Source organism: Populus alba, chromosome 6 (genome assembly GCF_005239225.2).
Source record: "Populus alba chromosome 6, ASM523922v2, whole genome shotgun sequence".
NCBI classification, from domain to species: Eukaryota; Viridiplantae; Streptophyta; class Magnoliopsida; order Malpighiales; family Salicaceae; genus Populus; species Populus alba.
The window spans coordinates 19,813,667-19,835,278 of NC_133289.1; the positions used below are offsets into that span (position 1 = coordinate 19,813,667).

A 21,612-nucleotide genomic window follows, 5' to 3' on the forward strand; every position below is an offset into this window, starting at 1 on the left:
CCCGCCTACCTAGCCTTCCTTTTCTTTTTAAATAGATAAAAAAATGTGTTGTCCAATAATTCAGGTGCTTAAAAAGTCAGGTTTTGACTACTTGGATAAAAAAATAATAATTTCTCAACTTTTTTTTCAACGTGAAAATACTTGAAAAACACCCCCATGAAATCAATAAATCCATAGTTAACCTTAAAACAAGTCTATAAATAAAAAATCATCTTAAATTAAAAGAAAATATTCAAATCTTGATTACTTTTCTCAGTAATATAAAACTTAGAGGGTATTTGAAAATATACCAGCGACTGCTTTTCAAAATCATTTTTATTCCTAAACATGTTAAAATAATTTTTTTTAAAATTATTTTTGACACTAACACATCAAGATAATTTAAAAACATCAAAAACATATTAATTTTACAAAAATAAATTTTTTCAAAAATATTTTTTCAACCGCAATATCAAATACTACCAATTTAACATCACAATTAGCTTTTTTTAATTGTCGGAATATAATTAAATAGTAATTTTCTCTCTTTTTTCATTTTCTTATATCTCTTTGTGTTTGTCTTTTTTATTTAAATTTAGACAGAATACAAATAAAATAAAAAATAAAATCAAGATGTTAAATATTAAAACTAAAAAGAATGAAATAGAAGCATGCAGAGAATATGTGAACAGAAGTACACTTTTTTTCATGCGAATTCTAAAAAATACATGTTTTTTTGGTTTCAGCTTTTTTTCTTAAGCTGTAGCATCTAATTAAATTTGAAAATCTAATTTAAACCTTTAATTTTTAATAATATACAAATATAAGATTCCATCAACCCAAAAAATACTAGAATCCAATCGACAAAAAAGGAAACCCAGTAACAGTACCAGACTAAAAGACCTTATTTTCTTTGCAATGTAAGTGTAATTAGAGTACAAATGAGAACAAGTAATGCAAGAAGCCAGAAGCATTTCCGATTGCAACTCAAAAGCCAGGAAATGGCAGACCGCATGTACAGGTAGAAGCAACAATGGAAACGCTATCATCAAAATCACAGAAGCTTTTGTTAACAAGGGATTTTTTAAAGTACCTCTTAACTTCTAATACAGGATGCATTGCTTACAAATCGTACACCAGTGCTGCGAAATGCAATAGTTTAACACAGTTACACAGCATCACTTCTGGCAAAAAAAAACAAAATTGGGATGGAAGAATCTTCATCGTATCTGTACTTTTGTGGACATTTCAATCCACTAATCATCTTGTTGGTCAAAAGGAACCATTTCTGTGTAAGATAAACTAAATCTCAATATCTGGCAGTGGCACTTTCCAAAAATTCCATGAGTTATAATCTTCCTGCACATATAAGAGAGTCGAGATCATTCAACATATTGTGGTGTCAAACCAGTATTGGAGCATTTGAGCATTCATCCTGTGTCCTGTCTTAACCCTTTTTATTTCTTTCTTTCACCCTTTTCATACTGCACAATGTGAGTTCGCTTAAGTATATGCTTACCTGCTCGGCTAACGATGTAGGGGGGAACATATCATTGACCAGCGTGTGTAAAGATGTGTAGGATTTCACATCGATGCGATGACTAATGGCCACTTCACCCTGTCAGTTTACGAGAAGTCATTAGCAATAAAAAAGAAAGTAGTAGAAGTAAATCCTATATGGTAGTAACAAAAATCCAAACCTTTGGGTTTATAATAAATATTTTGCCCTTAGGGATACCAATTTTTCGGTAACTAAGCTCATCGGTATCTCTATTTCCGAAGCCCGCATAGAATGGGTTGCAATCAGTAGGAAAGAGTCTTTTAATATCCTACAAAACATGAAATTCAGGGCTTATTTTTAGTTAGGAATGAGATGCAAATGCTCACTAAAAGTGATTCCACGTCCGTAGTGGTTTTGCCCTTTCAGAATTACCTCTAAGCACGCAATCTTGAACTCATGAGGAGCTCTTCTTATTACTGATAACCATGCAAAGCAAGAACATATATCAGAGATGAGTCAGAGTATCATTTAAATGGGGAAAAGATGTGGAATATAAAGTACGTAGAAGATGCAGACTATATCAAGCTGGCAGCGTGGATACAAATTAAAACAACAAAGAAACAAACTGAGAAGGAGGGAGTAAGATTTTTCCACCAAAGGGTCAATAATGCAATTGTGAATGGCCCAACAGATGATGCATGGCCTCAAAATGGTGGAGGCACCCTGAGGCCAGGCTCATAAAATTCATGTTCTTGAACTAACATAACTAAAAGTACAATATCGCCACACCTGAAAGTGCAGAACTACTTTATTTATTAGTTGCAGAAATAGCAAATCACGTTTTTATTCTTGCTGTTCTTCTTTTTTTAATCGTAGCTCTTCTCTCACTTTGGAAGAATGAGATAAGAAATGTTGTCATTGATGTCCAGTTATAGCAGTGCAAAATCAAATATCCATGCACTTTAACACCCATTATGTACACACCCCCACACACAAATGCATGTTTCAACATTTAGATTCTGCACATTCCATGATTTCCTCATTATGAAGATGGAATCATCAATAACTGTATCATAAAATTTATTGGAAGATAAAGCAAATTCCATAGAACTGATAGTTTTTGAAGAAGACCCTACCTTCTCGGTATAATGAGGGAAACAATCCATCAGGTGAAATAACAACAGGTCCATTTGGTAGGGTTTTTCCATCCTGCAAGCAGAATAAAAGGCCACTAATCAGTAAAATGCAATGCAATCCAGCAGCATCATAGCTATAACCTCTGTGAACCCAGTATAAAGCAACAGAAGAGACAGACTGCACATGAGGGAAAAGACAGTGACCAGGACAGGACAGCCAATGATATGATATGAATCATGAAAGAATATTGGTTTCGGAAGAAGATAAAGAATGAGCCCCTTCATCAGAACTCAAAATATTGCATGATATGTGATGCAAGCTAGAAACTCAATCTTAGTGCCAACAAATTCTAGCACATTGATTCCTCTGGCTCTGACTATTAGTAGCTTAGTCATCAAGAAAGCCAAAGAACCTCCCACACCCAATGCTAAAATAAGTAAACAAGGAATCAATATTTATACCTGCTTTACGTTGAAAAGAAAACTTCTGGTTAAATATGCCTGAACAATTGCACGTGCACTCAGAAACAATAGCTGATATCCATTCTCCTGCATAAATGCATAATTAAATATTTAATTTCCATTTACTAAAAAAACACTATTTGTCCATAACATGCCAAATGCAACTCAATGATCTAAAACATGGAGCAAATCCAAACACCAAGCCTAGCGATAACATTTGTTGTTAAAAAAAAGGTGCAAGGAAACAGAATAATCAACAGATTAAATTACTAAAGCTTAAATGGGCAGCATGTGCTGTTTGCATGAATTACATTTCACTTTTTACTATTACTGGTTGAAGTAGCAAGCCCTGTGCATGAAATATGTCCCTTTAGAATTTGATATTTAGAGAGTCTGCTTGCAAAATAAACAAACAGCATAGAAATTCAATCTAGCATATGGAGGATGGACTAAAGGAATAGGGTCATAAGGTGGTAAGCAGATGTTATGCCTCTTTTTTGTTCTTGTTAAAAACTTTAGCCCAAATAAATGATCCATGAAGCTGGCCCTAGTAGTTTGTGATTGATGATCAGTTTTGTAGTTATGACATGTAACAAGACAGTTCTTGTATCAAAATTAGAAGTAAATGATATACTAAATACACAACATACTTCTCTTAGAAAAAATTTCCTTCACTTTCAAATATTGTTCACACATTGGCAAAGCATTGAAAATTCATTTTGCAAAAAAAATTAACAACCACTGGTTAGCAAAGATTGAAAGGAGAATGATACCTTAATGGCACAAAAAAGTTTAGCTACTCCAGATTGTGTCCAGTCCTTTCCAACTAAGGGCATGAACTGACCCAAAACATCGGACCTGGCAGGAATCATCAAGTTAATACCCCACAATCAAATCTACAATAAACTGAAGAAAACCTAGAGTACAAATTTACAGTTGATCGGTTTGTACTGTATCATTGCTAGGAATGCTTGTGGATGCTCTGTGACAAAATTAATCATGGAGGATGAGCTTTTTATTCCCATAAGAAATGAAATTTTCCTTTTTGCCTTTTATTTTTCAATAAGCTATTACCTTAACCATGTCACTTTAGCTTGAGACACTGAGGCTAGACTATGAAAATAAGGCTTTTTAGCAGACAAACTATATGTTAGCATGATGTAGGTTTATTATCGTTATAATAAAACATATTCTCCATTAAGCTTTATATGGCGCGCAGAGAGAGACAGATCATGTAGCAAAACAAAATCACGTTGACATATTACAAGGAAATGTCATATTGCACTTCGTTCAGAAAGTGATAGGAGGGTTAGTAATGTAATTTTATTAAGATCTAACACAAAGTGAAACACATTCAATATTTCAATTCAAAAGATCATGCCCAAATTCATTCCATTAAGTTTCCACCATTCAATAAACTTTAATGATACATGCACAATCACGATGTCCACAATGTAATTCGGTATCCAATATTTCAGCAAAGTAATTCAAGCTGGGATGTCAGGAGCCTTACTTGGTAATTGTTCCATCCACATCTGAAATTACAATTCTTGCATTCCACTTCCACAAGTAGATATGACAATCGACCTGTTAAAAATGATTTTGACTTAGCAGCTGAAAATGAGTAACGTGAATTGGCAGTTGCTCTCATTTATTAATTTTTATATTGAAAAATAATGCTACATATGGACCAACCTGTTGTGTACCCAGAACCCTAGTCGAGAAACTGAAAGTTATCATATTTTGACCATCTTTCAGATTCAATGATGCTATCTGCTCACTAGTTGGAAGATTTGTCCTTATAAACTGCTTGTGAGGAGACACAGAACCACCGTGGGATGCTGAAGTTGATTCAACATTTGTGTTTTGCACTCCAGATTCAGAATCAACAAATAACTCTTCACTTGATGATTCTCTGCTTATCTGGACCCTTCTAAATGGAATAGGCCAAAGTCTCCATATGCGGCTAGATGATGCAGAACTAATCACAGCATCATCATCCCTTTGTGCAACTGTTTCATCCAGTTCCACAGGAATGGCATCATTGTGCTCTGCAGGTAAATCCAAACCAAATGCTACCATTCCAAGCACAATAGGAGCAGCCTTTTCCCACGTGAAGTACTTCTGTCCATATCTGATTATTAAGTTTTCATTCTTGATAATTGACGTTGCAGAATTTTTAAATTCCTCAGCAGATACACAATGTGCTGCAAACACTTCAGCAGCAGCATCCAAGCCCATACCTGCATAGAGTTCCTTCCCACAGAGAGAGATCTCAAACCCTACAAAAAATTATGATGAAAGAAAAAGTTTAAACAAAAGCTTCATACTCTACATAGACCAAGCTCAAACTACAGTTACAGACTTTGAGATCCAGAATACAACAAATAACTCACCTTTGCTTGAACAAGTTTGCATCTCTTCAATGGAGATTGCTCTCTGCAGTTCCACAGTCTCGCTTTTACTTGACTCGTCTTTGGGAACAGGTCTATGCAAACTGCTATTTGACCCATCACACACTGTGGATATGTGATGAGACCCTTCACCCTTCTCATCTGAACTGTTAACAATGCTAACAGAAATACAAGTGCTGTCAGCACCTAAATGTTCTGTCCTCGAAGCATTTTTATCTGTTGCTTCAAGTTCAACCAGCAAAGTAGGTGACCCATGAAGTCCACTAGCATTACAGCCATTGTCTGTGAATTCACCAAGATCCCCATCAGTAGTTTGATCAGCTGCTGGAGGACTACAAGGAGACTCCTCACGTGAATCTTTTTGCACCTCAAGTGAAGAATCCATGTCCTCAAGATCAGTAATTCCAACCTGTTCGGCCCATTCTGGTAACGCCGAGCAGCTTTTGAAAATATCTTCCCTATTTATCCTAACAGATGTATCTGAATAACTTTGTGCCAGAAGATCTCCTTCTGATCTAGAAATGTCCTGAATTTCTTGACCTTGACATGCATGTTCCTCGTCACCCTCACAAACCTCCGGTTGGCAAATGTTATCACCATTACTTGCACTGTAAGCACTATCAGATGCAGCATTTGATGTAGATGCATTCAGCTGATTGATGTAATTAGCAGCCCATGAATCATCACCTGAATTAAACTCCTCAGTGTCATCACCTCGGCCCAGATGGAACTGAGGGGTGCATAATTGCACATTCTCGGCATTTTGTTCTGATTCCAATACAGGGGCTGTCAGAACTTGACCATCCACACTCACCAGGATCACTTCTGAATGTGAACGTTGTGAAACTGCAGGATGCCCGCCATCTAAACTGTCGTATCTGTTAGAACCATACTCTAATAACTCAACTGAATCATCCAGAGAGGGTTGCTCATCTTCAAGATCATAAAACCTCCGGTCACCATCAGATTCTGCCATCTGAAGTTGTGCTGCACCCGATGAATCATCTTCCTCTCGCAGCTGAATCACCCTAGAATCAGAAACACTATGCTCAAGCCTAGAAATTCCAACAACGTTATTATCAACAACATCACTAAAACCAACACTGACATCTTCATTCGACATTGCCATGCTATCAGAACCCTTTATTACCCCATTTGCCTCACTTCCTTTACCAGGCTCAACCTCCTTTATGAAATAAGCTTCACCAGAATTATCAAGATACATGTGAAAACTAGCTTCAACACCATTGACGTTTATGCGGACAATCTTCTCAGCTCTCTTAAGAACACCCTGAAATTTGCCAAATCGAACGTACCATGGGGTACTTCGAAATGTCCCGTCTTGCTGTTGTACCACAATAACATCAACAGCCCCACCGAAGGGATGAAAAGGGGTTGCCACCGAGTTTACACCTTGCGAAATTAAACTACCCACTTTCCCAACAACATTCATCTGGTGATTCTGGTCAAATCCACCAATAACCTCAACAATCACAATATTCCAATAAATCCTCCTTAAAATCACTCCCTAATCTTCTTTCTTCTCTTTTCACTTCAAGATTCCAACCAAGATCGAATATATATTATTCCCTCCAAGGCACGGAATGATAAGTTTTCTTTTATTATGCAGGACCTGCATTTAATTTATAAATTCCAAGTAAATAAAGCATCAACTAACCAAAAAAAATCCCTTAAAAGGAGAATTAAATCCAATTCTCCATTTAGCTATTGGGAAATGAAATTCGCATTCGGTCAACAAATGTCACAAGAAGAGAATCATGAATAACTAAAAAAATTCCAAATTCTATCGATTTCTCCGCAGCCAAACGGAATATAAAACCTTACTCTCCCTCCAACTAAACAAATCAACATAAAAAGGGGAAAAAGAAATGAAAAAAAAAATTAAAACTACAGCAGGCAAAAAAATTAGAAAGAAAGCCAAAACAAAATTCTTAAATTCAACTTACGGATACAAAATCCGGAAAAATCCTTAGAATCAACCAATCGATCACACAGCTCGAGAAAAAACGGAGCCAATTTGATGATAAGTACTTCAAAATTTATCACCTCGATCAGGATTACCTAGTTTATTTAAGTTTATTAAATCCTGGGTAAAAAAGATTCTTGGAGTTTGGAGGATTTATATTTTCGTTAGGATAGCAAAGAACAGTAAATTGGGAAAAACACAAGAGGTGGGCAGCAATGGACATGTCAAAGCAATAAATAGGTAATCCTGATTTCGAGTTGTGTAATCGGTCTGCATTTTGATTTAAATTACGAGAATGATCGTATCGACGATGAGTTTTAAAATTGATGAGAGTAGGGGCTATTTAGGGAGTTGAGTTTAATTTTTTGTCTTGATTATCGAGCTATGACAGGTAGTTTGGTAGATGTCTTAGGATTTGAATGGGAGGCTGTTGCCGGACCACCGCCTCGTTGTTGTCCCACTCTCGAAGACAACAATATTTATTCATTGGAGGATTATTATTTTTCTCTCTCAAAAAAGAAAGATGGAATATTCGAGGGCAGTCCAAGAAAGAGGCCACTCAAAATTACGTTTACACCCTTTTAAGTTTTAATGGTAATGGTTGCGCTCTTTTTCTTCGTTCAATCTTTGTCTTCCGCGGTCCAACGATTCCCATTTTTAAAGCACGCAATTATACGTGCAATTATAGTTTAGAAGTGTAATAATAATTTTTTTTAAGTATTTTTTTAAATATATATATATATATATATATATATTAAAATAATAATTTATTATTATTATTAAAAAATTATTTTTAAAATCAGAACATAAAAACGATTAAAAAATATTAAAAACAATAAAAGTAAAAACAAAAAAACTTTTAATTTTTTTTAAAATTATTTTTGAAACATAAAATAAAATAAATTATTCTTTTATTTTGAAGTATGATATTTTTTTATGTTTTAGTGTAAAACAAATATTAAAAATTAAATTAATAAAAAATATTTTTCAATCCGTTCATAAAAACTCAATAAAAAAAAATATTCTCAAAAAATTAGAAAAAAAATATTTTTTTTTATACTTGACTCGTAATATATTTACCAAACCTCATAACTTAATCACCATCACCTCCACTAACCCATGTCATTTACCACCATCGATGCAGTTACCATCACCAACTTATTACAAATATAGCTGCCGTTTTATTACCAACCCGCCATTGCTACATGTCAGCCACCACCATAGATGCAATTATAATTATCATCTTATATTTATTTTATTGCTTTCACAGTGTAACCCTCCAACTTCGAGTGTATTTAGAATTGCAATAGCTGTTACAATTTAAAATAAATTTAACTTAAAAATACATTAAAATAATAAATTTTTATTTTTTAAAATTATTTTTTATATCAACACATCAAAACGATCTGAAAAAAATTAACAAAAAAAAATTTAATTTGAGAAAACATGGTTTACACCGCGTTCCCAAACGGACTCATCATCTCCATCACGACCACAACAATCATCACCAAGACATTAACACCACTATCATCACCATTATCAGTCACCACAAAAACTTGTTGTTAATTAAGTGTTTCGATCACCTTTTAACTTTGATTATTTTTAAAATAATATTTTTTTAATTTTTAAAAAATATTTTTTATATCAATATATCAAAACGATCTAAAAATATATTTTTTAACCAAAAAAAAATAATTTGAGAAAACACGATTTACACTGCATTCCCAAACATGCTTAATCATCTTCATCACCACAACAACAATCGTCACCAAAACATCAACACCAATTATAACCACCACCACTATCATAATCACCACAAAAACTCGTTGTTAATTAAGTGTTTGGATCACCTTCTAACTTTCTTAACACTATTACTATCATCACAACATTCATCACTATTTTATTCTAAAATAATCACTATTACAACAATCATTTTATCACATTGTCACCATCATTAATGTCACAATAACATCATCTTACAATGTGATTATCATCATAATTATTATTATCATCGCTGTCATAACTAATACTAAAATTTTTTTCTTTGTTCATAAGCCACCAATAAAAAATATTTTTATTAATACATATAAGCAATAAAAAGTAATTTATTTTTCAAGAAAGTATTTTTCATAAAATATACAGACCCTTCGATATAATTTATATTAAAACAATTATTTTAAGTCATAATTTAAAGTTGTTTTTCATAAATAACTTGTGATCGGTAATAAATTGACTTGAAATAAATTTTTTTTATTATTTTTCAAGAGAGTGTTTTTCATTAAATAAAGAGCCTATTTGAAATAAACTTTTTTTTAATATGGTATGCGTTAAAACTCATATGCCAAGATTATTTTTTTTAAAGCAAAATTTTGACTCAACTCAATTTCATAACAAACTTTTTATTTAATTTAAGATTTATTGTTAACTAAACAAACGTTCAAGTTAAAAGTTAAAGACTCACTTAAACCAAGATTTAAAGATTATGACAAACATACCCTTAATCCTCCTTGTTTTTTTCACAAAACACGCCATCACCTTCACAGTCAAACCCCTCTGCTTTACACAACCGAAATTCAAAAGGGTACAGTTCTATTCGTATAAGATTTGTTAAGAATATTTGTCACGTTCATCTTTATCCTCTTAGCTTGTGCCTTGAACTCCAATAAATGACTCAAGATTTGTATAGTATTACAATTCATGCCATTACGTATATTAGTATAAATTTTGTCAACTTTTTTTTCTATATATAAAAAGTAGTGTCCAAGCTAAAAAAAACCAAAAAACACCAACAAAAGATACTTGTATATGTTGAAGAAAAATATTATACTATTTCATATTTAAATATTAAATATAAAAAAATTAAATAATTTGCAGGGCCCGGGCCTGCTTGCCTCCTCCTAGTTCCGGCCGTGGCCTGGGGATAAGCATGTTTTTAGCATTTTATATATCTTGAAGCAAAAGTGAAGCAACAATTAGTGGACGTACATGACAGAAAATAAATGCAATGTGGTGGATTAGGACTGCATGCTGAAAGGAAAGGAAGAACATTGGAAATTGGTTTGCATAACTCAGTATCTGTTGGTTTTTGTATGTAGCGAATGAGGACAACATTCATAAATGAATAGGGATGTCGTAGAAATAAAATAGACCTTGGTGTGTGTAGAATATATAATTATATATTGATGGCCGTGCTAACTATGAATTTATCAATTTTTTTATCATAAGAAAGATATTAAGAAGATGTAAATTTATTTTTCAAAAAAATGTAAGATTTTGATCATTAACTTGGGATTAAAAAAAAAAGGATTCAATGCAATAAAAAAAGTCGAATCTAGTAAACCTATTAAATTCATGATCCGAAACATGATATCAGGATAACTCTAGAAAAAAAAAAGAGTAAAAAAAAACAAAAAAATGTCAATTTAAAAAAAAATTAAAAAAACAAAATTTCTTCAGGTATTGTCTCAAATCAAATGTCAGAGGATGAAATTAATAAATTTAATTTAATTAAAAAAATAAAATTCCTTTTAAAGAAACAGAATTTAACAAAAACTAAAAAAAAACTCAATACAATCCTTGTTATTTTAAAAAGATAGATAAATCCTATAGAAAAAGAGTAAAAAAAATGTTAGAGGATGAAATATTTTAAAAAAAAAAGAGTAAAAAAAATGTTAGAGGATGAAAGAAGAAAAGAATACTAAGCAAGCCTCAACAAACCTTGCAAATCCGGGTTAAACTCTCAATTATGTAATTCATTAAATTCTTAATACGGGCTTAACTCAGGAGCTCAACACCTAATTTGAGGATAAAATTAGTCAATTTAATTTAATTTAAAAACAATATTTCTTTAGAAAAACTAAATTCAACAAAGACAAGAAAAAAAAAAAAAAAAAAACAAGGCAAGCTAGCCATGTTTTTTTTAAACGACTAAAAAATACCATAGAAAGTGAATTAAAAAATAACAAAATGCTAGAGGATGGAAAAAAGGATAAAAAAAAAATTAAAAAGAAAACCAAAGAAACATGTGTCAACTTTGTAAATTAAGGTTAATTTCTTAAACCCGCAAACCGTTAAATTTATACCCAGACTCAACTAAAAAGCTAAATACCCGGCTAATTAAATGTTGGATGATGAAATGATAATAAAAAATCAATCTAAAAATATCTTGCAAGGTAAAAAAATATAGCAATAAAAAAAATAGATTGATAGGAAAAAAAAATTTAAAGGATGATGAAATTATATATTTTTTTTTTTTTTTGCAAAAACCATCTAAAAAAAATTATAATTAAAAGAATAAGAATCAAATCTAATAGATGAAAATATCAATTATGGATGGAATTGAAATAATTTTTAATTTAATAAACTATTCTAAACTAAAAAAAAAATTGTAAGAAAGAGAACATGGATGAAATTGATAAAACCTCTTAATTTTATAAAGTATTCTAAATTTTAAAAATTGTAATAAAGAGAACAAAGATGAAATCTTAAGTACAACAAATTTTAGGGGCCGATTTGATTTTTTTTAATTCTAGCATGAAAATCTAGTAGGAGAGAGGGAAAAAATAAAACAAAAGGCCACAGACGCCACACTGGCCACTATAGTGCTATATGTGTTGCTGATCTATGAAGGAAACACTGAGACACTTTAGAAGCTGCCATGAAATCACGGTTTTAGCTATCGGACAGTGCTGTATGCATCGTCTAAAGATAGTTGACACTATTCATCTATTTTTTTATTTACCAAATTACCCTTTTGCCTCCAAGGACACCCAATAACTACCAAATGACCACGTGTAAATGATAAAAGAGCCCCTAAGTCAAAGACAATTGTTTTTAATTTTTAAGGGTAATAAAATTACTTACTTGTTTAAAAATAAAGCCAAGGACTTAAAAGTCTCTTGACCCAAATGATTTTTTTTTTGTCTTTCAAGGGCAATTAAGTAATCACACTATCAAAGAAAACATAGAATTATCGTCTAGCCCTTTCCTTTCAAGTAATGACCAATGTATCCCATGAAAAATACCTTTATACCTCTAAACCCAAGACATGTTACTTTACCCACCAAAGGGTAAAATCATCATTTTACTGTGAATTCGCACAATGAAAGGTTGATGACATTCAGTATAGAGTATAACTAGATATCTTCTACGCTAAGCTGCGGGTTGGCTCAATTTTTTTAAATTGTAAAAAAGCGATGACTAGGTGTTGTATGTATATTTTAAAAAAAATTAATGGCTCTATATCATTGAAAAAATGAGAAAAAATACCGACTGTCAATCCCCAAGAATCCAAATGATGAAAGATAAAATCAAGAAAAAAATTAATAAGCAAAAAAGAATTAAGAAAAAATATCAGCAAACTCAAGTGGTGAAATTGAGAAAGATCAAAATTAAGGATTCAATAATGAAAAAAAAAATTTAATAAATGTGCCAAGAATAAAAATTTAAAACCAAAACATTAGTGCTGAAACCTAAAATAGAAGAGCCAGATTGAAAATTTATAAGTCCACAAATTCACAAAAAAATCCAAAACAAAAATAAAAATAAAGTGAGAAAGGATCAAGTTTGAAAAAAGTAAAAAAAAAATCAAAATCAAAATATATCATTCGATGCTTAAAACGCTCGATCCAATTAATTGACTTGTAACCCAAAAAACTTTAGGCTTACACCGGTTGGGTCTAAAAAATAAGTGAGATAAAATATGAAAAGAAAAGACCCTCATAAAAAAAACTAAAATAAATAAATAATAAAAAAAACCTCTAGGTTAACACATGTTTTCTTCAAGCGTATTTCGTACTAAAAGACCTTCCTTCATATTAAAAAATTCATGACTTGAAGGACCTAGACGAGGAAGAAGCTTAGCAAAGGCTAGGACGCAGGATAAAAAATTACCTTAATGATAATGAAGTGTGAGTATCAAAATGCAATTATGAAAAAGTGGATGGACCTAATTGCAAAGTTGGTCAATATCTAACTTTTTTAAATCCTTAAAAATAGATGAAACTACAAAAATACCAATGCACGTATGTAAATTTCCCCATCCAATGAAATGGGCCTTTCTAGAAATAGAAAATGGAAGAGCTGTTGAGACTTGAGAGACTTGAGAGTGGGCATGACTGTCAATTTAGGCTTCCGCGCGAACAGCGTCAACCACGTCAACGCTTCATAAAACGACGTCGCATAAATGCACCCTCTTGACCGGCAAGACTCGACTGTATCGACTGCAACCACTATTTAGCATTGAATCCACGTTCTCAAGTAAACTCTCAAGTCTCTCATCCCCCTCCACCCCCCACAGATCCACTGCCACTACAGCAACGACAGCCACCTAAAAAATGACTAAACCACCGCACCTCATCCTCCGCCTCCGCCTCCTCGTCCTCGTTCTCCTCATCTCCCTTTCCACCGCCGAGATCAAAACTCTAACAATCACAAACGACGCGCGAGCCATGATCCTCTTCGAAAAATTCGGTTTCACACCAACTGGATACGTTACAATCTCCGTCCACTCCGTCTCCGTTGCCTCTTCTCTCAACGCTGGAAATCCAGTCTCTTCACGCCTCGGCTTTTTCCTTCTCTCTGAAGAATCTCTCCTTCAGGTCCTTCTCGAGATCCAGCAAAACCCTAACTTATGCGTTCTTGATTCCCACTACATTCTCTCTCTCTTCACTTTCCGCGACCTCTTACCGCCTCCTCTCTCGTCTTTCAATAATTCTTATCCGGTCACTGCTCCAAATGAGTACTCACTTTTCTTCGCCAATTGCGCGCCCGAAACGCGCGTTTCCATGTCTGTCAAGACCGAGATTTATAATTTAGATCGCGACGGGTCTAGAGATTATCTTTCTGCAGGGTTAACGCAATTGCCTTGGTTATATTCTCTTTATTTCCTCGCTTATGCTGGATTTTTAGGGCTATGGAGTTATGTTCTGTATAGTAATAAAAGATCTGTCCACCGGATCCATTTGTTAATGGGGGGGTTGTTACTTATGAAGGCTCTTAATTTGATCTGTGCCGCCGAGGATAAGCATTATGTGAAGGTTACAGGGACTCCACACGGTTGGGATGTGTTGTTTTATATTTTCCAGTTTATTCGTGTGGTTTTGTTGTTTACCGTTATTGTTTTGATTGGGACTGGTTGGTCGTTTCTGAAACCCTTTTTGCAAGAGAAAGAGAAGAAGGTGCTAATGGTTGTGATTCCACTACAGGTTTTGGCTAATATAGCTTCGGTTGTGATTGGTGAAACTGGTCCCTTCATTAAGGATTGGGTGACTTGGAATCAGGTGTTTTTGTTGGTTGATATTATTTGTTGTTGCGCAATTATTTTCCCCATTGTGTGGTCGATCAGATCGTTGAGAGAGACTTCCAAGACAGATGGGAAGGCTGCTAGGAATTTGGCGAAATTGCAGTTGTTTAGGCAGTTTTATATTGTGGTTATTGGGTACTTGTATTTCACGAGGATTGTGGTGTTTGCATTGAAGACGATTGCAGCTTATAAGTATCAATGGGTGAGTAATGCTGCCGAGGAGACTGCTAGTTTGATGTTTTATATGGTGATGTTTTATATGTTTAGGCCTGTGGAGAAGAATGAGTACTTTGTTCTTGACGAGGAGGATGAGGAAGCTGCAGAGTTGGCTTTGAGGGATGAAGAATTCGAGCTTTGAAATGGATAGAAGTTGGGGTGATTCTACTGCTGCAAATTTAATGTTTTGCTGAAAAAAATTTGACGGGACAGGTCTGACATTGCAGCTGCTACTCTTAATTTACATTTAGTTTTTTGCAATGTCGTTTTCCTGCTATACAAACTTTGGTATTTACTGAGTAGTGGCTGTATTTTTGGTTAATGAATTTTCCATGTCGGAAGCTGATAATTACTTGTGCACTTCTTTATATGGTGTGTTAAAATGAAATGTCACGCATTCTGTTATCATTGAACTAGCTAATGACTCTTTCTAAACGATCTGTTAGCTGATACTATTCCTGTTTTTTCAGTATTTCATGTTATTGAATTCTTGTTTCCTGTAACTTGTACGTTTTGATGTTGTTTAAACACGAGGATGATTGCACTGAAAGCCACATGTTGGAATTTCTTTTTCTTGTTTTCCCGTATTAAATAGTTGCAGATTGCTGGCATGGCTTTTCCAATAATATTGATTTTAATATGAAGGTAATGAATCGCTCTCTTCTCCCAGATTTGCCCCTTTGTTTCCAGGCAACATTTTCTCTCTTTCTTCCCCTAAGTTTTGATATGGAATTTATTATTAGCATTGTGCATTTCGTTACTAGTTCCAAATGAAAGTTTACTGATAGATGAACCAGGTTCGTATAAATTATCCTACGAAAACTGAAAAGAAGTTGGCATGTATCTGAAACAGGAACATATCATGAATGTTCTCCTGCTGCTCTTAAAAGAAATGTGTATGGTGCGAGGTTTCGTGAAATAAGATTATTACTTGTATGTGCCGTGTGCGCATGCAAATTTCCTAGGAATGAGAAGCTTTATGGGTCGTGCCTGGTAATCTATCCCCTGTCTATCTGAAAGAAGTAAATCATTGTGGTGTTTGTTTCAAAGTTATGGTAGCTAGCTAGCTGTATGGTTTGCTAGCCAGTATCATCAATGGGTTATTTATCTGGTGTTTTGGAGAGTTGTTTATTAATATGTATTGTTATAGAGCCAAGCCAGAAACTTCCTTATTAGTAGTCTTTCCTCTTGGAGATCCCCACCCCCTGAGCTCACTGATGATGCTGGGAAAAAAAATAAATTAAGAATGCATCATTCCAACTCTTCTAGTTTTGGTTTTTATACTGAAAAAACAATTCAATGCAACAGATTTGCTTTTCCAGCTTTTATTAGCTGGCCATGCCATTAGGTTGAATGCTTAACGTTTCTGAACTTGCATTTTACCAAGTTTTTCTAGGATTTCTTGATTATCAAGCTTTCTCATCTTCAATTCCAGACCTTAAGGCATTTGGTCTGTAGTGCTCATGGTTTTGGATCTTTGTGCGGGGAATCAGTCATTGAGAGTGACGCGTAGTGGCCATGGCAGCTGGTACATGTGCATCAACTCCTTGCTGTGGGATGTGGCTGTCATGTCTTGTTGTCTAATGGGCTGTGATGTCGATTCCGTAGATTGACTCGAGAATCTCCTTGGTTTGTTTGTTTTTTCTCCCCACGATGAAAGAATCCATTTTCCGGTTGAAATGGCTTGCCAGATGACGATTGAAAATTAGGGAGAGGCAAAAGCATGCTGCGTTCTGCAGCTGTTGCGCCAGAAGCTGACCCTGGATGGAAGTGCAGGGGTAAAGATCTTCGGTAGTGTTGGGCTGTGCGTTTCAACCTGTGTTTCGCTAAATTTTAATTATTATTTTTTTGCTAAAATTAAGTGTGGTTTGTACTTTTTGGATCATTTTGATGTGCTGATATCAAAAATAATTTTTAAAAAATAAAAAAAATATTATTGGCATGTATTTCAGCACAAAAAACTATTTAAAAAGCAACCGTTATTACATTGTTAAACACGCTTTTCGTAAGGTTGTCATCGAACTTGTATTTTATTTGGAGTCCAGATTAATCGCGTTTCCACAAAGGAATTCATTGTGATTTATTAGGTGGAATACTGGTGTGTAATTTTTTTATTTAAAAAATATTAAAATAATATATTTTTTAATTTTTGTCAATAACATACTAGAAAAAAAAAACTAATTTAAAGCTAAAAGCAAATTTCGTTTTTTTTTTTTAATAAAAAAAAACAAGCTTATTTAGTTCTTTAAAATGGACCGACTCCAAACAGGCCCTGGTCCAGAGGAGGCAGACCCGATCCAATCCAATTCGGTATAACATAATTGCTATGTTGGTGAAATCGACAGCCACTCCCAATCAAACTCAGGAGTAAACAACACAATTTGGTTTAAGTTTCCTTGTGCGCGCGTACATGTCTATTTACCAAAGCATTATAATGCGTGGAGTTTTTCAATCTAGTAGTAGATATAGTTTATTCTGGATTATTATAGTGATATTATTTATTTTTCTTTGAATGAAATATTTTTTTTTAGATTAGGGTGCTTTGATCTTTTTTATTAAACTATTTATCATTAAATTATTATTTAAAGGTATTTTATTATTTAACTCTTAAGAGTATTGACCAATAAATTTTTTTACTTTTCATAAACTTTTAAAAGTATCTCCAGGATCAAAAAATTATTAGGTTGTTGGACAAGGATATTTTTGTTTTTTTTATTATTTATGTACATTTGAAGTACTTTTTAGCCAAAATAAATTTGTATGGGGTAATTTTTTACTTTCACACGGTTTTTTAGAGTAATTATCAGGATCATGAGAGGTATTTTGTTATTTTTACTTTGATTTTTTAATAAAAAAAGCTATTGGCACCTCTCAGGACTCCCCATCAGATGGGCGACACCTGCACCTTTAAGGTGGTGTCTGTAATGTCATCCGGTGACCAAAACTGACCTTACACCATCTCTTTGGATACGCCATAATGCTTTTTTTTATATGATGCAGTGTGTTACAATGTATGGTGGTTGAATTATCGTCGGTAATCATTTCATTTTTTTTTCTCCTTCTTCTTTTATCTCTCCTACCAAGTAAAGTGCATGGTTATCTTTTTTTTTTTGTTTATCAATTCCAGTACTCATTCTTTTCATTTCTTATTTCATTATTTTCTTTTTATATAATTTTTTTTTCAATTTAGTCATTCAATTAAAATTTCTCACGTATTTTTTTTCATTTTAGTCCTTATTATCTTGATTTTTAATTTTTTTCTCTTGACTTTTTTGTTAAAGTTTTTCTGGCTTTTAATTTCATCATTCGATCAAATTTTTTGTTGTTTTTTTTTTTTTTTAATTTGACCCTTATGTTTTTGATTTGTTTTTCTTTTTGTTAAAGCTGTTTCTCAATTTAATTTAACCGTTCAATTAAACATTTTTGTTTGCCTTATTTTTTTAGATCATTTTATGTGATTGATTTTTTTTTCATGTTTCATGTTTCATCTTTTGATAATTTAGGGATTTGGCTTCGTGCGATTTTATTGTTCTACATTAGTTTTTTTTTTAATATTAGTTTTGTGATTTTCTTTAATTTTTTTCCTACAGGTTTATCTTGGTTTTATAATCTAGATCACAAGTTTTGCATGTCTTTTTAGAATATAGTTTTTTTTAAAAAAATTATTTTGTTTGTGTTTTATTTTTCAAAATACTATTCTAATTCATCTATAATTTTTCATTTTGTTTATACAAATGAATTTTAATTTTTAAAATAAAATATTATTTTTTATGTGTTTGGCCTTACATAATAATTTTGTTTAGAGTATGAGTTTATTTAATCAGTTTTATTTGTGCTTATCTTTAACGTCATGATTTTTTTATATAAATTTATCTTTTATTAATTTAAGTAAATAAATTCAAAATATATAATCTAATAAATATTTTAATTCACACTTGTTCAATTCCTATTCCACCAAAAACAAATTAAATCCTATCTAATACTAGAAACTTATAAACCACTTCGATTATGAAATGGAGCTGTGCTGAAAGTGATATCCTGGTGGCAATTAATAATCGATATGAATGACACCAGATGTTAGATGCCTCCTTGTTTTCCTTCTATTATTAATTCCCACAGGAGCAGGTACTGAACTAGGCATCGTGAAGCTTTATGGCTAATTAATGCACCGAATTCTGAAGCTTAAGATTTGGCTCATGGCCTTTGGCTAGGGCTTAAGATTACTGATGAAGAAACGAAATTTTCTTCTTTTTTTTAGGCAAAAGCAGCAATGATAGCAGATAAGAAAGCTCCCTATTCCTTGAATTTACTTTTTTCTCTTAATTTTTGGGAATCAGGTATAAATTGGTTTTTAAAATTGATGACGAGGCGACTACGTGCTTAAGCTCCCTTGTGTATGTTCACTCATGAGCTTTAGGGCAAGTATCTGGAATGGCTGCTTACTGCAGTGACATTTTTCTGATAACCTAAACTCATGATGACGACGACGACGAGGCCCATGGAAAGCACGCATGTTCTGGGAAGCATACTGATGAGCTCCGTTGAACCCAAGATTCAGCAAAGTCAATGCTGTGTTTGGTGGATCGATGTTATCATTATTCTTATCCCATCGTTTTCCTGGCCATGACTTCTTCTTATCTCTTATAACTGCACGCTCGAATTCACAGCATAACGAAAGCATTGCGCCATTAACATTCCTTGTTAAAATGGTGACAGATCAAAGGTTCCTTTTTCTCACTGTTTTTTTCCCAGGAGAGATAAATGGTTTCCATAATGGGACGACGACCCATAATTACCCAGCACGCTTTCTTTTTTTTTTTTTGGTAGGTGATCTGGTACGTAAAATTGGAATGTCATGAAGAACAGAGGTACGAAGATATACAGTAGCTTGTATCCGCATCAAGATTCATTCGAGAAAAAGAAGAACAGAATCAGGACTGTTTGATAGAAAGTCTTTTTGCCGCAACATTAGGCTTTTTTCAGATTACTAGATAGACATTTTTTAACCTAAACGGACCATTACAGTCTCTTTCACTGTTATTCGTTGCTAGCTAGCTACTCTGTTTACTAATTGGAAAGTGAAAAGGGGATCCGAGGGTATTAACACATATCATTACTAATAGATGCTAGGATTAGAGTATAATTAATAAGTAATTAATGAGAGATGTAATTAGTTTATTCGTTTTTCAACACTAAGCTTGATCAGCTATGTAAAATGTCTTCCGCAGTTTTTTCTTACTATTAATTTAATATATTTCCCACAGTTTGTTTATATATCTAAATCAGCAACCTTACAGCTCAGATTCAAAGGTATATAAAGGATGTCAGGCGATGATTCATATGTCAGCAGGCTTACAGCTAGCTGGTAATACCATAACTTTTTTTATGCAAAATAAATGGACAACAAGATATATATGCAAAATAAGATATTATTCTTCATTGCCATATATATATTAAAAAAAAAAAGTTGCGAAATTAGACAAAATTCTCATGATTTCTGACCAAAATAGGCAAATATCCGACCCATGATTTCTTCCACAGTTCCCCCATTCATCCCTTCAGCAAAGTCGCAGCAAAAAACAAAACATACTAATTAACAAACTTTAAGCATAAAAAAGACAGAAAACGGAGGAAAGTGAATAATCACACCAAATTAATTACTGGTGAGGGAGCTTAATTAATCTTTTTGCTCGACGACATCTACCGTAGCAGTACAGGACAACAACCTATGAAAGACCCTAAACAAGGCACCGCAAGATATTTCCTTCACTTCCCTGAGCACCAAACACCTCCCTTTACGACCACCCTTAACTTGATGATCTTTTCTCTTCTTTCCATGACTAGTCACCTTCTCTTTCACTCTCTCAAGGCACTTCTTGGTCTTCTCTGGCATACTTTCTTTTCTTGAAAACGTGTAGCTCCTCAGATACATCTGCCTGCAGGAGATACTGTCCACCACTCTTGGGTGGTCATGCAAGCCACGACCAGCTACACGGCGGACAGATTTTATGAGCTCAGCATCAGGTTCTGGCCACTTGTAGAGGTTCACATAATTCGCTCGGACAGGCACCCGTGGGTCTCGCGTATCATTGACACAGTTTGATATGCAAACTGAGCTCATTTTATTCGTGGATTTGGTGTTGTGATGTGAATTAATTTTGGTCTGACCATATATTCTTATAGCTTACAGGGCTTAGCTTGAACAAAACAGATATTTGGAGAGGCCGAGAGAGAGAGGGAGAGGGAGAGGGAGAGAGAGAGAGAGAGAGAGGGTGGAATATTGCTAATGGGATATGGTTATAGTGGGAAAGTGGAGATTTTATTAAGTAATTCTTAGCATAAGTGGTAATGAATGTGTTTTAGGGGATTTTTTGCGAGTGACGTGTTCAAATCTTTGTCAAAATAACTTTTTGACATGAGCCCACGTAATGGGGTGGCGGATTTGGAAGCGGAGATGAGCCTAATTTTTTTGGGTAGTTGGCCTTTTAACGCGTGCCCGATTGTCGTTGTTTTAGACAAATAAAAAACAAAAAAAGGGTATTAGTGTCAAAGTGAGAAAGTATTAGTAATTATAACACTATTTTTGTTTTTGAAAAGTGATTTCCGGGATACTA

The 21,612-nt window shown here is 33.6% G+C and overlaps 3 protein-coding genes across 4 annotated transcripts; 1 reads left to right on the forward strand and 2 right to left on the reverse strand.

Annotated features, from left to right (window-relative positions):
- Positions 1–865: 865 nt before the first annotated feature.
- Positions 866–7,807, reverse strand: LOC118030588 (phosphatidate phosphatase PAH1). Of its 2 annotated transcripts, XM_035034758.2 has the most exons (11): positions 7,460–7,767; positions 5,475–7,125; positions 4,774–5,360; positions 4,592–4,665; positions 3,852–3,936; positions 3,079–3,165; positions 2,617–2,689; positions 1,913–1,956; positions 1,680–1,808; positions 1,499–1,597; positions 866–1,338 (listed from the first exon to the last, which is right to left on the reverse strand). In XM_035034758.2, exons 2-11 carry the CDS (start codon positions 6,943–6,945, stop codon positions 1,282–1,284), a joined length of 2,706 nt encoding a protein of 901 aa, XP_034890649.1. In that variant the 5' UTR covers positions 6,946–7,125; positions 7,460–7,767; the 3' UTR covers positions 866–1,281. The 2 variants fall into 2 exon arrangements, 1 of the variants encoding a protein (XP_034890649.1); XR_012170183.1 differs by lacking the exons at positions 866–1,338; positions 1,913–1,956 and having other exon boundaries at positions 1,577–1,597; positions 7,460–7,807.
- A 5,767-nt stretch (positions 7,808–13,574) lies between these two features.
- LOC118030597 (protein CANDIDATE G-PROTEIN COUPLED RECEPTOR 7) lies at positions 13,575–15,433 on the forward strand. Its single transcript, XM_073410168.1, has one exon. The coding sequence runs from the start codon at positions 13,815–13,817 to the stop codon at positions 15,138–15,140; it is 1,326 nt and encodes a 441-aa protein (XP_073266269.1). The 5' UTR covers positions 13,575–13,814; the 3' UTR covers positions 15,141–15,433.
- A 4,976-nt stretch (positions 15,434–20,409) lies between these two features.
- Positions 20,410–21,303, reverse strand: LOC118030612 (uncharacterized). The gene has a single exon (XM_035034787.2). The coding sequence runs from the start codon at positions 21,117–21,119 to the stop codon at positions 20,676–20,678; it is 444 nt and encodes a 147-aa protein (XP_034890678.1). The 5' UTR covers positions 21,120–21,303; the 3' UTR covers positions 20,410–20,675.
- Positions 21,304–21,612: the final 309 nt, after the last annotated feature.